At 43.0% G+C, this 17,755-nt stretch overlaps 1 protein-coding gene across 1 annotated transcript in view; it reads right to left on the reverse strand.

The window, feature by feature from the left end:
- The window catches only part of LOC118942971 (uncharacterized), a 60,986-nt gene that overhangs the window by 24,803 nt on the left and 18,428 nt on the right, over positions 1 to 17,755 (reverse strand). Inside the window, exons 10-14 of the mRNA XM_036958356.2 lie at positions 16,855 to 16,919; positions 16,615 to 16,721; positions 8,126 to 8,228; positions 6,006 to 6,105; positions 4,868 to 4,907 (exon numbers count right to left, since the gene is read on the reverse strand). Coding sequence (XP_036814251.1) covers positions 4,868 to 4,907; positions 6,006 to 6,105; positions 8,126 to 8,228; positions 16,615 to 16,721; positions 16,855 to 16,919 — 415 coding nt within the window. The remainder of the gene's footprint in view (positions 1 to 4,867; positions 4,908 to 6,005; positions 6,106 to 8,125; positions 8,229 to 16,614; positions 16,722 to 16,854; positions 16,920 to 17,755) is intronic.

The raw sequence follows: 17,755 nt of genomic DNA on the forward strand, positions 1-17,755 counted from the left end.
TATAGTCTACACCATCCCAATAAATCCATGTAATATAGTCTACACCATCCCAATAAATCCATGTAATATAGTCTACACCATCCCAATAAATCCATGTAATATAGTCTACACCATCACAATAAATCCATTTAATATAGCCTAACACCATCCCAATAAATCCATTTAATATAGCCTAACACCATCCCAATAAATCCATGTAATATAGCCTACACCATCCCAATAAATCCATGTAATATAGTCTACCTACACCATCACAATAAATCCATGTAATATAGTCTACACCATCCCAATAAATCCATGTAATATAGTCTACACCATTACAATAAATCCATGTAATATAGTCTACACCATCCCAATAAATCCATGTAATATAGTCTACACCATCACAATAAATCCATTTAATATAGCCTAACACCATCCCAATAAATCCATTTAATATAGCCTAACACCATCCCAATAAATCCATGTAATATAGCCTACACCATCCCAATAAATCCATGTAATATAGTCTACCTACACCATCACAATAAATCCATGTAATATAGTCTACACCATCCCAATAAATCCATTTAATATAGCCTAACACCATCCCAATAAATCCATGTAATATAGCCTACACCATCCCAATAAATCCATGTAATATAGTCTACCTACACCATCACAATAAATCCATGTAATATAGTCTACACCATCCCAATAAATCCATGTAATATAGTCTACACCATCCCAATAAATCCATTTAATATAGCCTAACACCATCCCAATAAATCCATGTAATATAGCCTACACCATCCCAATAAATCCATGTAATATAGTCTACACCATCCCAATAAATCCATGTAATATAGCCTAACACCATCCCAATAAATCCATGTAATATAGCCTACACCATCCCAATAAATCCATGTAATATAGTCTACACCATCCCAATAAATCCATGTAACATAGTCTACACCATCCCAATAAATCCATGTAATATAGTCTACACCATCACAATAAATCCATGTAATATAGTCTACACCATCCCAATAAATCCATGTAATATAGTCTACCTACACCATCCCAATAAATCCATGTAATATAGTCTACCTACACCATCCCAATAAATCCATGTAATATAGTCTACACCATCCCAATAAATCCATGTAATATAGTCTACACCATCCCAATAAATCCATGTAATATAGTCTACACCATCCCAATAAATCCATGTAATATAGTCTACACCATCCCAATAAATCCATGTAATATAGCCTACACCATCACAATAAATCCATGTAATATAGTCTACCTACACCATCCCAATAAATCCATGTAATATAGTCTACACCATCCCAATAAATCCATGTAATATAGCCTAACACCATCCCAATAAATCAATGTAATATAGCCTACACCATCCCAATAAATCCATGTAATATAGCCTAACACCATCCCAATAAATCAATGTAATATAGCCTACACCATCCCAATAAATCCATGTAATATAGCCTAACACCATCCCAATAAATCCATGTAATATAGTCTACACCATCACAATAAATCCATGTAATATAGTCTACACCATCCCAATAAATCCATGTAATATAGCCTAACACCATCCCAATAAATCAATGTAATATAGCCTACACCATCCCAATAAATCCATGTAATATAGCCTAACACCATCCCAATAAATCCATATAATATAGCCTACACCATCCCAATAAATCCATGTAATATAGTCTACACCATCACAATAAATCCATGTAATATAGCCTACACCATCACAATAAATCCATGTAATATAGTCTACCTACACCATCACAATAAATCCATGTAATATAGTCTACCTACACCATCACAATAAATCCATGTAATATAGTCTACCTACACCATCACAATAAATCCATGTAATATAGTCTACCTACACCATCACAATAAATCCATGTAATATAGTCTACACCATCACAATAAATCCATGTAATATAGTCTACCTACACCATCACAATAAATCCATGTAATATAGCCTACACCATCCCAATAAATCATTGTAATATAGCCTAACACCATCACAATAAATCCATGTAATATAGTCTACCTACACCATCACAATAAATCCATGTAATATAGTCTACCTACACCATCCCAATAAATCCATGTAATATAGCCTACACCATCACAATAAATCCATGTAATATAGTCTACCTACACCATCCCAATAAATCCATGTAACATAGCCTACACCATCCCAATAAATCCATTTTAGACAGGTCTAAAGAAGCACGATTTGAAGAAAATGTATTTATTTAGTTTATTTCAGAACAACGAAAGAGCATACTCTGAATTGTCCTCATGTTAGGCCCTGATCTGGCTGTGCCATATGGCTCTAGGCTACACCAGTTCATTTAGCAGACAAGATTTGCTTAGAATTCCGTGGCATAATTTTATATTATTTTATAGTCTGAAGAATACAACTGCACAAAAAAACTGAATAAAATAGAAATGATCCTTTCTCCAAATGATTTGAGGGAGGTCCTCCTAAATGCTTAATGTAGAGTTCGTAATGTAACTTTAGTTGTTCTATAAACGTTGGGCTGATATGTTTAGATTTTTAATGCATTGTAAGGCTGCATGATGCGACTCTAATGATGATTTGAAAAAAAGTGGCTTGAAAAGGCTCTGCTTTGTTTTTGCACAGGCTGTACACACTTCATCAGTCTCTCACTGACAATTTGACAAGCACTTGATAATGCCTCGTCATTTTCTGGCGGCATCCCATTTGTTGTGGCCGTAACGCCCCCTAAAGAAATCCATGCCTTTTGTGGCCGGTGGCCGTCATTATGATAACCAGCTGAATCACCTCTCACTCACACGGCTCTCCATCACGTGATGGGGGTCACCTCTCACTCACACGGCTCTCCATCACGTGATGGGGGTCACCTCTCACTCACATGGCTCTCCTTCACGTGATGGGGTCTTTCTCACTCACATGGCTCTCCATCACGTGATGGGGTCACCTCTCACTCACATGGCTCTCCATTACATGATCGGGTCTTTCTCACAGGCTACAAGTGAAGACAGACACATCGGAGACGCTACTGCGTACATCCTTATCCAATTCCGAGGTGCATATTGAAGATATTGGAACAACTGTCCACATTATCTTTTCGTCAGCCAATAAGATGAGTAGGCCTAACGAACAGCAAGAGCACTAGCCTGTCAATCTACTATCCCCCATAGTACAAAAGTTGACCCATTCTATTCTGTGTGAGAAATAAATATTCCAAACATAGTCTGGGACAGTTGTGGGATGCGATAGATCCCAAAAGAAATACAACCACTAGCATAAAAATAAAATCCTGTTTTTACGCAACGAGGCTGACGCAACAGACGAGAACATTTAGCTTAAAATGGTGATAAACTATTAGGCTATTTCTTCACATTATAAGCGCAGAAATGCGAACATGGCAGTAGGCTATGAGAGCAAATGTTCCATTAGCAGGAAAACACCATTATCAACAGTGGCCACAAATGTGATTATGTATCTAATGCTTTTATTATCATCAAAGGTGCATATTTATGGTGAACATTATCTCTGCCCAAAAACTGGAACCTCACCCACTGCTTATATGCGCCAGCTGGGCTCTTTGTAAAGCCGATTAACGCGCTTCATTTTAAGAACTTATTTTGTTTTGTTTCAATAAGATACAAATCTATGAGCTAGGCTACCAAAAGCACTCACAAACTTTTACAGAAGCACAATCGAGAGCATCCTGTCGGGCTGTATCACCGCCTGGTACGGCAACTGCTCCGCCCACAACCGTAAGGCTCTCCAGAGGGTAGTGAGGTCTGCACAACGCATCACCGGGGGCAAACTACCTGCCCTCCAGGACACCTACACCACCCGATGTCACAGGAAGGTCATAAAGATCATCAAGGACAACAACCACCCGAGCCACTGCCTGTTCACCCCGCTATCGTCCAGAAGGCGAGGTCAGTACAGGTGCATCAAAGCAGGGACCGAGAGACTGAAAAACAGCTTCTATCTCAGGGCCATCAGACTGTTAAACAGCCACCACTAACATTGAGAGGCTGCTGCCAACACACTGACTCAACTCCAGCCACTTTAATAATGGGAATTGATGGGAAATGATGGGAAATGATGGGAAATATATTCTAAATAATATATGTGTGGAATTTGTTTTGTTTTATAACGATCCATTATCAAAACAGGGGCAGCGGGGAAAAACATAATCTATGGACTTAAATAGAGGATGTAATCTATGGACTTAAATAGAGGATGTAATCTATGGACTTAAATTGAGGATGTAATCTATGGATTTAAATTGAGGATGTAATCTAATGGATTTAAATAGAGGATGTAATCTAATGGATGTAAATAGAGGACGCTTTTCCCCGAGGTTTATTTTCAGACAAGCAGGCTATACTCCTGTTGTAAAGAGAAGCAATGTGCTTCATATTAGGAAAGTTGATAGATAAATAAATATAGTAGGCCTAGCCTTTCGAAAGATGATGGGATCCTCTTCTTTTTAACAGAGGCCATCACTCGGTTTTCTCACGCAATTGCATTTGGCCTATTGAAATGTTGCGGAACATGAGCTCTCATGAAGTGTTTGATTAGATTTTTCGAATACATTTGCATTGATGTCAGAGTGATTAGAGGGACAATAGAGTGCTGAGTACCAGGCAGTTAGACAGTTTGGTAGGCTACTAATGACCATCAGCAGCATCAGAGCTTGGAGAAGCCTTTTTTTTACCGTAACCAAACGGTCACGTTGACTTGTGACCGCCGGTTTGGCGGTAATACGGTCACCATAACAGCCCTATGTGTGAGCATATATGAGAATCCCTTTTAAATACTTACACTCTTGGTCGTCCTCCAACTATGCCCATGAGTCCAGGAGCTAGGAGAGAGAGAACACACAGACATGGTTTAGTTAGTGGTTGTGATTATGAGGAATCCAGACACACACACACAGACACAGACACACACACACACACACACTATAGCTAGTGGTTGTGAACATGAGAAAACCAGACACACACACACACACACACACACACACATACACACACACACACACACACAATCCAGACACACTATAGCTAGTGGTTGTGATTATGAGGAATCCACCCTAACATCTGTCCATGTACAGACAGTGGATCAATCCCAAGTGCACTACAGTAGAAAAGACCCACAGGACTCTGGTTAATGGTAGTGCACTATATAGGGAACAGGGAGCCATTTGGGATGCCTCCTGTTAGTCATATGGCAATATGCTGTTACTGTAACTCTGTGTCAACATAACACTCGTTCCCGCATTCACTGATTCATACAGAGTTCAACTAAGGAACAGAGGGAGGGAGGGAGGGAGAGAGAGAGAGAGGGAGGGGGAGAGGGAGGGAGGGAGGGGGAGAGGGAGGGAGGGGGAGGGAGAGGGAGGGAGGGAGGGGGAGAGGGAGGGAGGGGGAGAGAGAGGGAGAGGGAGAGAGAGGGAGGGGGAGAGGGAGGGAGGGGGAGGGAGAGGGAGGGAGGGAGGGGGAGAGGGAGGGAGGGGGAGAGAGAGAGAGGGAGGGGGAGAGAGAGGGAGGGGGAGAGGGAGGGAGGGGGAGGGAGAGGGAGGGAGGGAGGGGGAGAGGGAGGGAGGGGGAGAGAGAGGGAGGGGGAGAGGGAGGGAGGGGGAGAGAGAGGGAGGGGGAGAGGGAGGGAGGGGGAGGGAGGGAGGAGGGGGAGGAGGAGAGGGGGAGGGGAGAGAGAGAGGGAGGGAGGGGAGAGGAGGAGAGGGAGGGAGAGGGAGGAGAAGGGGGACAGTGTGTGTGTGTGTGTACAGTGTGTGTGTGTGTGTGTGTGTGTGTGTGTGTGTGTGTGTGTGCACAGTGTGTGTGGGAATCCTACATTAATACGAGCTTATACTAGTGTGTGTGTGTGTGTGTGTACACAGTGTGTGTGGGCATCCTACATTAATGTGAGCTTATACTAGCGTGTGTGTTTACGCTCCTACCCATGCCCGTTCCTGCAGGTGCTATCTCCCTGGCAAAGAACTCCAGAGCTTTCTTCTGTTTATGACGCACAGCCATCCAGACTACCACCTCTCTAGGGGTCTGGAGAGAGGAGGGAGGAGGGGAGAGGGAGAGAGAGGGAAGAGGGGAGAGGGAGAGAGAGGGAGGAGGGGTTAAGGAGTTAGAGAGAGAGAGAGAGAGAAGGAGAGAGAGAGGGGGGGGTGAAGGAGTTAAGGAGAGAGAGAGAGAGAGAGAGAGAGAGAGAGAGAGAGGGGGGGGGGTGAAGGAATTAAGGAGAGAGAGAGAGGTGGGGTGAAGGAGTTAAGGAGAGAGAGAGAGGGGGGTGAAGGAGTTAAGGAGAGAGAAAGAGGGGGGTGAAGGAGTTAAGGAGAGAGAAAGAGGGGGGGTGAAGGAGAGAGAGCGAAAGAGAGGGGGGAGTGAAGAAGAGAGAGAGAGAGAGAGAGAGAGAGAGAGAGAGGGGGGAAGGAGAGAGAGAGAGAGGGGTGAAGGAGTTAAGGAGAGAGAGAGAGAGAGAGAGAGAGAGAGAGAGAGAGAGGGGGGGTGAAGGAATTAAGGAGAGAGAAAGAGGTGGGGTGAAGGAGTTAAGGAGAGAGAGAGAGAGAGAGAGAGAGAGGGGGGGGTGAAGGAATTAAGGAGAGAGAGAGAGGTGGGGTGAAGGAGTTAAGGAGAGAGAGAGAGGGGGGTGAAGGAGTTAAGGAGAGAGAAAGAGGGGGGTGAAGGAGTTAAGGAGAGAGAAAGAGGGGGGGTGAAGGAGAGAGAGCGAAAGAGAGGGGGGAGTGAAGAAGAGAGAGAGAGAGAGAGAGAGAGAGAGAGAGAGAGAGAGGGGGGAAGGAGAGAGAGAGAGAGGGGTGAAGGAGAGAGAGAGCGTGAGAGGGGAGAGAGAGAGAGAGAGCGAGAGAGGGGAGAGAGAGGGTGGGTGAAGGAGAGAGAGAGAGAGAGGGGGGGGTGAAGGAGAGAGAGAGAGAGAGGGGGGGTGAAGGGGAGAAAGAGGGGGTGAAGGGGAGAGAGTTTAGAAATGCTGTATGAATCCATTGCCAGCAGAGCCCTTGGTGGGTAAATAGGCATGAAACAGGTTCACCCCTGACCCCTGACCTCTGACAGTCATACACCCTGTTGGCGTGGGTCCCAAATGACACCCTATTACACGGGGTATTAATACCAAGTTGATGTGCAGGGGTACGAGGTAATTGAGGTAGATATGTCCATATAGGTAAGGATAAAATGACTAGGCAACAGGACAGATAATGAACAGTAGCAGCAGCGTATGTGATCAAATCAAATGTATTTATAAAGCCCTTCTTGCATCAGCTGATATCTCAAAGTGCTGTACAGAAACCCAGCCTAAAACCCCAAACAGCAAGCAATGCAGGTGTAGAAGCACGGTGGCTAGGAAAAACTCCCTAGAAAGGCCAAAACCTAGGAAGAAACCTAGAGAGGAACCAGGCTATGTGGGGTGGCCAGTCCTCTTCTGACTGTGCCGGGTGGAGATGTGACGAGTCACTGGCTGTCACTAGCTAACACTGGCTATCACTAGCTAACACTAGCTACCACTAGCTGTCACTAGCTGTCACTAGCTGTCACTAGCTGTCACTAGCTACCACTAGCTACCACTAGCTACCACTAGCTGTCACTAGCTGTCACTAGCTGTCACTAGCTACCACTAGCTACCACTAGCTGTCACTAGCTACCACTAGCTGTCACTAGCTGTCACTAGCTGTCACTAGCTGTCACTAGCTACCACTAGCTAACACTAGCTGTCACTAGCTAACACTAGCTGTCACTAGCTACCACTAGCTAACACTAGCTAACACTAGCTGTCACTAGCTAACACTAGCTGTCACTAGCTACCACTAGCTAACACTAGCTAACACTAGCTAACACTAGCTAACACTAGGAGCCCCCAGTGTTGAGAGTGAGTGTGGCTGATGTGCTGCTGCCTACCCTCACCACCTGGGGGTGGCCCGTCAGTAGCACACAAACCTATTCAACACACACACACACTATAGCTAGTGGTTGTGAACATGAGAAAACCAGACACACACACACACACACACACACACACACACACACACAGACACACAGACACACAGACGTAGCGTACCGTGTTATTGCTGTGTGGTCCGTAGGTATCTTCTGCTCCCAATACCTGAATGTTGACAGCGGTGAAGTCCTCCAGACCCAGCTGCTTGAACATCCGACGCGTCCTGTTATAACACACACACACACACACACACACACACACACACACACACACACACACACACACAGACAGACACACAGACACACAGACACACACACACGGTCTTAAAACAACCACAAGTGCATTTCAGTGGTGGCCCATCCATTAGGGCGTGAGAGGCATCGCCTCATACATAAACTCAGCAAAAAAAAGAAACGTCCTCTCACTGTCAACTGCGTTTATTTTCAGCAAACGTAAATATTTGCATGAACGTAAGATTCAACAACTGAAGCATAAACTTGAACAAGTTCCCACGGACATCTGACTAACAGAAATGGAATAATGTGTCCCTGAACAAAAGGGGCTTGGATTGTATTTCCAGCTATACAGAGTGGAGTCGAATCCTGATGGAGCTGGTGTCCTCCATGTCCTTTCCAACTGCTAAAAAAACTTATAAATTACAACGACATATGTTACATAATAAAAGACTGAAGGCAAGAACAGATCAGATCAATTAGCACTGAATGCTATTAAGGCAAGAACAGATCAGATCAATTAGCACTGAATGCTATTAAGGCAAGAACAGATCAGATCAATTAGCACTGAATGCTATTAAGGCAAGAACAGATCAGATCAATTAGCACTGAATGCTATTAAGGCAAGAACAGATCAGATCAATTAGCACTGAATGCTATTAAGGCAAGAACAGATCAGATCAATTAGCACTGAATGCTATTAAGGCAAGAACAGATCAGATCAATTAGCACTGAATGCTATTAAGGCAAGAACAGATCAGATCAATTAGCACTGAATGCTATTAAGGCAAGAACAGATCAGATCAATTAGCACTGAATGCTATTAAGGCAAGAACAGATCAGATCAATTAGCACTGAATGCTATTAAGGCAAGAACAGATCAGATCAATTAGCACTGAATGCTATTAAGGCAAGAACAGATCAGATCAATTAGCACTGAATGCTATTAAGGCAAGAACAGATCAGATCAATTAGCACTGAATGCTATTAAGGCAAGAACAGATCAGATCAATTAGCACTGAATGCTATTAAGGCAAGAACAGATCAGATCAATTAGCACTGAATGCTATTAAGGCAAGAACAGATCAGATCAATTAGCACTGAATGCTATTAAGGCAAGAACAGATCAGATCAATTAGCACTGAATGCTATTAAGGCAAGAACAGATCAGATCAATTAGCACTGAATGCTATTAAGGCAAGAACAGATCAGATCAATTAGCACTGAATGCTATTAAGGCAAGAACAGATCAGATCAATTAGCACTGAATGCTATTAAGGCAAGAACAGATCAGATCAATTAGCACTGAATGCTATTAAGGCAAGAACAGATCAGATCAATTAGCACTGAATGCTATTAAGGCAAGAACAGATCAGATCAATTAGCACTGAATGCTATTAAGGCAAGAACAGATCAGATCAATTAGCACTGAATGCTATTAAGGCAAGAACAGATCAGATCAATTAGCACTGAATGCTATTAAGGCAAGAACAGATCAGATCAATTAGCACTGAATGCTATTAAGGCAAGAACAGATCAGATCAATTAGCACTGAATGCTATTAAGGCAAGAACAGATCAGATCAATTAGCACTGAATGCTATTAAGGCAAGAACAGATCAGATCAATTAGCACTGAATGCTATTAAGGCAAGAACAGATCAGATCAATTAGCACTGAATGCTATTAAGGCAAGAACAGATCAGATCAATTAGCACTGAATGCTATTAAGGCAAGAACAGATCAGATCAATTAGCACTGAATGCTATTAAGGCAAGAACAGATCAGATCAATTAGCACTGAATGCTATTAAGGCAAGAACAGATCAGATCAATTAGCACTGAATGCTATTAAGGCAAGAACAGATCAGATCAATTAGCACTGAATGCTATTAAGGCAAGAACAGATCAGATCAATTAGCACTGAATGCTATTAAGGCAAGAACAGATCAGATCAATTAGCACTGAATGCTATTAAGGCAAGAACAGATCAGATCAATTAGCACTGAATGCTATTAAGGCAAGAACAGATCAGATCAATTAGCACTGAATGCTATTAAGGCAAGAACAGATCAGATCAATTAGCACTGAATGCTATTAAGGCAAGAACAGATCAGATCAATTAGCACTGAATGCTATTAAGGCAAGAACAGATCAGATCAATTAGCACTGAATGCTATTAAGGCAAGAACAGATCAGATCAATTAGCACTGAATGCTATTAAGGCAAGAACAGATCAGATCAATTAGCACTGAATGCTATTAAGGCAAGAACAGATCAGATCAATTAGCACTGAATGCTATTAAGGCAAGAACAGATCAGATCAATTAGCACTGAATGCTATTAAGGCAAGAACAGATCAGATCAATTAGCACTGAATGCTATTAAGGCAAGAACAGATCAGATCAATTAGCACTGAATGCTATTAAGGCAAGAACAGATCAGATCAATTAGCACTGAATGCTATTAAGGCAAGAACAGATCAGATCAATTAGCACTGAATGCTATTAAGGCAAGAACAGATCAGATCAATTAGCACTGAATGCTATTAAGGCAAGAACAGATCAGATCAATTAGCACTGAATGCTATTAAGGCAAGAACAGATCAGATCAATTAGCACTGAATGCTATTAAGGCAAGAACAGATCAGATCAATTAGCACTGAATGCTATTAAGGCAAGAACAGATCAGATCAATTAGCACTGAATGCTATTAAGGCAAGAACAGATCAGATCAATTAGCACTGAATGCTATTAAGGCAAGAACAGATCAGATCAATTAGCACTGAATGCTATTAAGGCAAGAACAGATCAGATCAATTAGCACTGAATGCTATTAAGGCAAGAACAGATCAGATCAATTAGCACTGAATGCTATTAAGGCAAGAACAGATCAGATCAATTAGCACTGAATGCTATTAAGGCAAGAACAGATCAGATCAATTAGCACTGAATGCTATTAAGGCAAGAACAGATCAGATCAATTAGCACTGAATGCTATTAAGGCAAGAACAGATCAGATCAATTAGCACTGAATGCTATTAAGGCAAGAACAGATCAGATCAATTAGCACTGAATGCTATTAAGGCAAGAACAGATCAGATCAATTAGCACTGAATGCTATTAAGGCAAGAACAGATCAGATCAATTAGCACTGAATGCTATTAAGGCAAGAACAGATCAGATCAATTAGCACTGAATGCTATTAAGGCAAGAACAGATCAGATCAATTAGCACTGAATGCTATTAAGGCAAGAACAGATCAGATCAATTAGCACTGAATGCTATTAAGGCAAGAACAGATCAGATCAATTAGCACTGAATGCTATTAAGGCAAGAACAGATCAGATCAATTAGCACTGAATGCTATTAAGGCAAGAACAGATCAGATCAATTAGCACTGAATGCTATTAAGGCAAGAACAGATCAGATCAATTAGCACGGAGGTGTGAAGTGAGAGGTGTCCAAGCCCTTGAGCCCAACAATGGCAGGAGAGTCTCACAACCTCCCAAATGCCTTCGAAGCTCCCTCCATCTGTGAAGAGGGTCGTTACAATACCGTACCCCCTGGATTCATCTCTATTTTGAACTGATATGCAACCAGGACACTTCAATTGTAAATGACTTCGATAAGAAACAATATTGTTGCTTTTGATCACATCAGAAGATATCCTCCTCGCAATCTCTAAAATACGACAGCCAAAGGACGACTTTGTTTGGACGTCGTAAAGGACCATTCGATGAAAGTGAAGAGGTATAGTTAGCTAACGACCTCCTTTTCCACGTGAAGAAAAAAAAACGGTGAACAGACACTTGCTAGCTACTGTGGGACAGACTGTTTTGTTCCCGGGACTCGGGACTCTGACTCTCTATTGGTTAGACAGACTCTTGGCCTCCCATCCTATTCTAACCACCTCTCGCCGGCTTTTTTTTGCTGTACAATATGGTCTTGTTGCCATCTGATGCACATTCAAATGTCATAAATCAACACTGCAGAGCTCTCCTTGTCCTCTGCCGTGCCCTGATTGTATTACTACTGATGATATCTGGAAATGTGCATGTACACCCTGGCCCATCTACTGTTGCTAGCCCCAATTCTGACTTGTGCTCTGATATCTGCTTCACTGATTTCTGCTCTAGTAAAAGCCTGGGTTTTCTGCACGTTAAAACCTCTAGTGACTCCCCATCCCGGGTCCGGGATCGTAATCATCGACTGACACTAATTAGCATAACGCAACGGACATAAATATTCCTAGAAATGAAAATCACAAGTGAAATATATTGAGACACAGCTTAGCCTTTTGTTAATCATCCTGTCATCTCAGATTTTCAAAATATGCTTTACAGCCTGACAAGCATTTGTGTAAGTTTATCGATAGCCTAGCATAGCATTTTGTCCAGTTAGCAGCAGGTAACTTGGTCACAGAAATCAGAAAGCAAATCAGAAAAACAATCAAATTAAATCTTTTACCTTTGTTGAGCTTCGGATGTTTTCACTCACGAGACTCCCAGTTAGATAGCCAATGTTCATTTTTTCCCAAAATATTATTTTTGTAGGCGAAATAGCTCCGTTTGTTCTTCACGTTTGGCTGAGAAATCGACCGGAAATTACTGTCACGAAAACGCCAAAAAATATTCCAAATTAGCTCCAGAATATCGACAGAAAAATGGCAAACGTTGTTTATAATCAATCTTCAAGGTGTTTTTCAAATATCTATTCGATAATATATCCACCGGGACAATTGGTTTTTCAGTAGGACCGATTGGAGTAATGGCTACCTCTGTATTTTACGCGAGAATCACTCTGAGAGCATCAGGTGACCAGTTGCGCAATGTAGCCGCTTACGGCTATTCTTCAACATAAATGCGTAAAACTACGTCACAATGCTGTAGACACCTTGGTGAAAACGGAGAAAAAGTAATCTGGTTGATAGCCCATTCACTGCTCAATAGGGACGCATTGGAACGCAGAGCTTTCAAAAGATGAGTCACTTCCGGATTGGATTTTTCTCAGGCTTTCGCCTGCAATATCAGTTCTGTTATACTCACAGACAATATTTTTACAGTTTTGGAAACTTTAGAGTGTTTTCTATCTGTCAATTATATGCATATTCTAGCATCTTGTCCTGACAAAATATCCCGTTTACTACGGGTTACCATACCAGGCAGTGATGCAACCTGTCAGGATGCTCTCGATGGTGCAGCTGTAAAACCTTTTGAGGATCTGAGGACTCATGCCAAATCTTTTAAGACTCCTGAGGGGGAAAAGGTTTTTGTTGTGCCCTCTTCACCACTGTCTTGGTGTGGTTGGACCATGTTGGTGATCTGGACACCAAGGAACATGTCTGATCGTTGTCGGTGATCAGGCCTACCATTTGTGTCATCGGCCAACATAATGATGGCCTGGCCATGTTGTCAGGTAGAACAGGAGGGGACTGAGCACGCACCCCTGAGAGGTCCCATGTTGAGAATCAGCGTAGCAGACATGTTGTTGCCTACCCTTACCACCTGGAGGCGGCCCGTCAGGAAGTCCGAGATCCAGTTGCAGAGGGAGGTGTTTAGTCCCAGGGTCCTTAGCTTAGTGATGAGCTTTGAGGGCACTTTGGTGTTGAACGCTGAGCTGTAGTTAATGAATAGCATTCTCACATACTGTAAGTGTTCCTTTTGTCCAGGTGTGAAAGGGTGCAATAGGGATTGCATCATCTGTGGATCTGTTAGGGCTGTATGCAAATTGGAGTGGGTCTAGAGTTTCTGGGAGGATGTTGATGTGAGCCATGAACATCCTTTCAAAGCATTTTATGGCTACAAACGTGAGTGCTACGGGTTGATAGTCATTTAGGCAAGTTACCTTAGTGTTCTTGGGCACAGGGACTATAGTGATCTGCTTGAAACATGTTGGTATTACAGACTCAGACAGGGAGAGGTTGAAAATGTCAGTGAAGACACTTGCCAGTTGGTCAGCGTATGCTCGGAGTACACGTCCTGGTAATCCGTCTGGCCCTGCGGCCTTGAGAATGTTGACCTGTTTAAAGTTATTACTCACGCTGGCTGCAGAGAGCGTGATGACACATCCGTCTGGAATAGCTGATGCTCTCATGCATGTTTCAGTGTTACTTGCCTCGAAGCCAGCATAGAAGTTATTTAGTTCGTCTGGTAGGCTCGTGTCACTAGGCAGCTCTCGGCTGTGCTTCCCTTTGTAGTCTGTAATAGTTTGCAAGCTCTGCCACATCCGACGAGCGTCTGAGCCGGTGTAGTACGATTCGAAAGCCAGTCAGTTTCCAAAAGTGTTGGAAAAACTAATCAATAATCATCTGGCTGGCTTTCTTGATGTCTATAGTATTCTCTCTGGTATGTAATCCGGTTTCCGCTCAGGTTATGGATGTGTCACTGCATCCTTAAAAGGTCCTAAATGATGTCACCATTGCCCTTGATTCTAAGCAACGTTGTGCTGCTATTGGCCAAAGCTTTTGATACGGTAGACCATTCCATTCTTGTTGGCAGTATTGGTGTATCTGAGGGGTCTTTGGCCTGGTTTGCTAAGTACCTCAAAGAGTGCAGTATATACAATCAGAACATCTGCTGTCTCAGCCACTGCCCGTCACCAAGGGAGTACCCCAAGGCTCGATCCTAGGCCCCATGCTCTTCTCAATTTACATCAACAACATAGCTCAGACAGTAGGAAGCTCTCTCATCCATTTATATGCAGATGATACAGTCTTATACTCAGCTGGCCCCTCCCCAGATTATGTGTTAAATGCTCTACAACAAAGCTTTCTTAGTGTCCAACAAGCTTTCTCTGCCCTTAACCTTGTTCTGAACACCTCCAAAACAAAGGTCACGTGGTTTGATTTGCCACAAATGCTCCTTATAGGACACATCACTGCACTCTATACCCCTCTGTAAACTGGTCATCTCTGTATACCCGTCGCAAGACCCACTGGTTGATGCTTATTTATAAAACCCTCTTAGGCCTCACTCCCCCTGAGATACCTACTGCAGCCCTCATCCTCCACATACAACACCTGTTCACTCCCCCCTATCTGAGATATCTACTGCAGCCCTCATCCTCCACATACAACACCTGTTCTGCCAGTCTCATTCTGTTAAAGGTCTCCAAAGCACACACATCCCTGGGTCGCTCGTCTTTTCAGTTCGCTGCAGCTAGCGACTGGAACGAGTTGCAACAAACACTCCAACTGGACAGTTTTATCTCAATCTCTTCATTCAAAGACTCAATCATGGCCTCTCTTACTGGCAGTTGTGGCTGATTCGTGTGATGTATTGTTGTCTCTACCTTCTTGACCTTTGTGCCCAATAATGTTTGTACCATGTTTTGTGCTGCTACCATGTGTTGCTACCATGTTGTTGTCATGTTGTGTTGCTACCATGCTGTTGTCATGTTGTGTTGCTACCATGCTGTTGTCATGTTGTGTTGCTACCATGTTGTTGTCATGTTGTGTTGCTACCATGCTGTTGTCATGTTGTGTTGCTACCATGTTGTTGTCATGTTGTGTTGCTACCATGTTGTTGTCTTATGTCTCTCTTGTCGTGACGTGTGTTTTGTCCTAGATTTGTATTTTATTGTTTGATTTTTAATCCCAGGCCCCTGTCCCTGCAGGACGCCTTCTGCCTTTTGGTAGGCCGTCATTTTAAATAAGAATTTGTTCTTAACCGACTTGTCTAGTTAAATTAAATACAAAGAAATGCTCATAATTTCAAATAGGATGTCGTACTAAACAGCATATAAACACACTAAATAGGTCAGGAGACAGACAGGAAGTCCAAGAAGGAACTAAATTAATGATTTAGGCTATATTATAATGTAAATGATTTCAAGGCTTTAGCCTACAAATAAATACATGTGGAGCCTTACACAATAAGCTTAATAATCTAATGAGCTGGCGGGGCCATAAAGAGCATTTCAACATTTCATATTAATTAAATCATTATGGTCTATAAATTGCACATACAGGCTGTGGCTTACTTAGAATTAAAAACATGTTATTTTTTTTAAAATTGTTAAATGCCAAGCGTTGTGAGATCTCTGCAATGTAGTTTGGGCTAGACCTTCATGTGTTACCGTTTGATTATGTGCTCTGCTAGCGATGTGCTAATTCTGCGACATAAATTTGTTTTTGGATTGGATGCTAACGCTAACTGTTAGATGACGCTCTCCGCTAGCAGTGTGCTAATTAAGCGCCATAGGTTTTGGATTGGACGCTAACGCTAACTGTTAGACGACACTCTCCGCCAGCAGTGTGCTAATTAAGCGCCATAGGTTTGTTTTTGGATTGGATGCTAACGCTAACTGTTAGATGACGCTCTCCGCTAGCAGTGTGCTAATTAAGTGCCATTGGTTTGGATTGGATGCTAACGCTAACCGTTTGATGATGCTCTCTGCAGTGCGTCTGGCCTTCTCGGTGGCTCTGGGGCCCCCTACTGGACACACTGCTGTAGCCCTGTACCCATCCATGTAGGTGGCACACACCTAGGGGGGGAAAAAGAAATACATTTCGTTCATTGATTTAAATGAGAATGAAGATATTTGACTCGTATAATATCAACAGGACAGACTTCTGTGGCTCTGAACCTGGGAAATAGTTTTTACTGTGTAGTGTTACCTTGTAGTCATTGGACGGAGAAAAACCTCTGGCCCCGGTCACTTTGACAGCCCCTCCCTCCACTCCTGAAGACAGACAGAGACAGAGACATCAGACACACAAACAGTCTCTACCTTCCTCCAGTTATTTCAATCCTAATTGCATCCCAATTATCTCCCTCCTCCAACTGTTAACAGGGGACTCCATCTGTCTGTCTGTTAACAGGGGACTCCATCTGTCTGTCTGTTAACAGGGGACTCCATCTGTCTGTCTGTTAACAGGGGACTCTGTCCATCTGTCTGTCTGTTAACAGGGGACTCTGTCCATCTGTCTGTCTGTTAACAGGGGACTCTGTCCATCTGTCTGTCTGTCTTAACAGGGGACTCTGTCCATCTGTCTGTCTGTCTTAACAGGGGACTCTGTCCATCTGTCTGTCTGTCTTAACAGGGGACTCTGTCCATCTGTCTGTCTGTCTTAACAGGGGACTCTGTCCATCTGTCTGTCTGTTAACAGGGGACTCTGTCCATCTGTCTGTCTGTTAACAGGGGACTCTGTCCATCTGTCTGTCTGTTAACAGGGGACTCTGTCCATCTGTCTGTCTGTTAACAGGGGACTCTGTCCATCTGTCTGTCTGTTAACAGGGGACTCTGTCCATCTGTCTGTCTGTTAACAGGGGACTCCATCTGTCTGTCTGTTAACAGGGGACTCCATCTGTCTGTCTGTTAACAGGGGACTCTGTCCATCTGTCTGTCTGTTAACAGGGGACTCCATCTGTCTGTCTGTTAACAGGGGACTCCATCTGTCTGTCTGTTAACAGGGGACTCCATCTGTCTGTCTGTTAACAGGGGACTCCATCTGTCTGTCTGTTAACAGGGGACTCTGTCCATCTCTCTGTCTGTTAACAGGGGACTCTGTCCATCTG

The sequence above is a fragment of the Oncorhynchus mykiss genome, chromosome 21 (genome assembly GCF_057628025.1).
Source record: "Oncorhynchus mykiss isolate SJ-2025 chromosome 21, ASM5762802v1, whole genome shotgun sequence".
In the NCBI taxonomy this organism is placed as follows: Eukaryota; Metazoa; Chordata; class Actinopteri; order Salmoniformes; family Salmonidae; genus Oncorhynchus; species Oncorhynchus mykiss.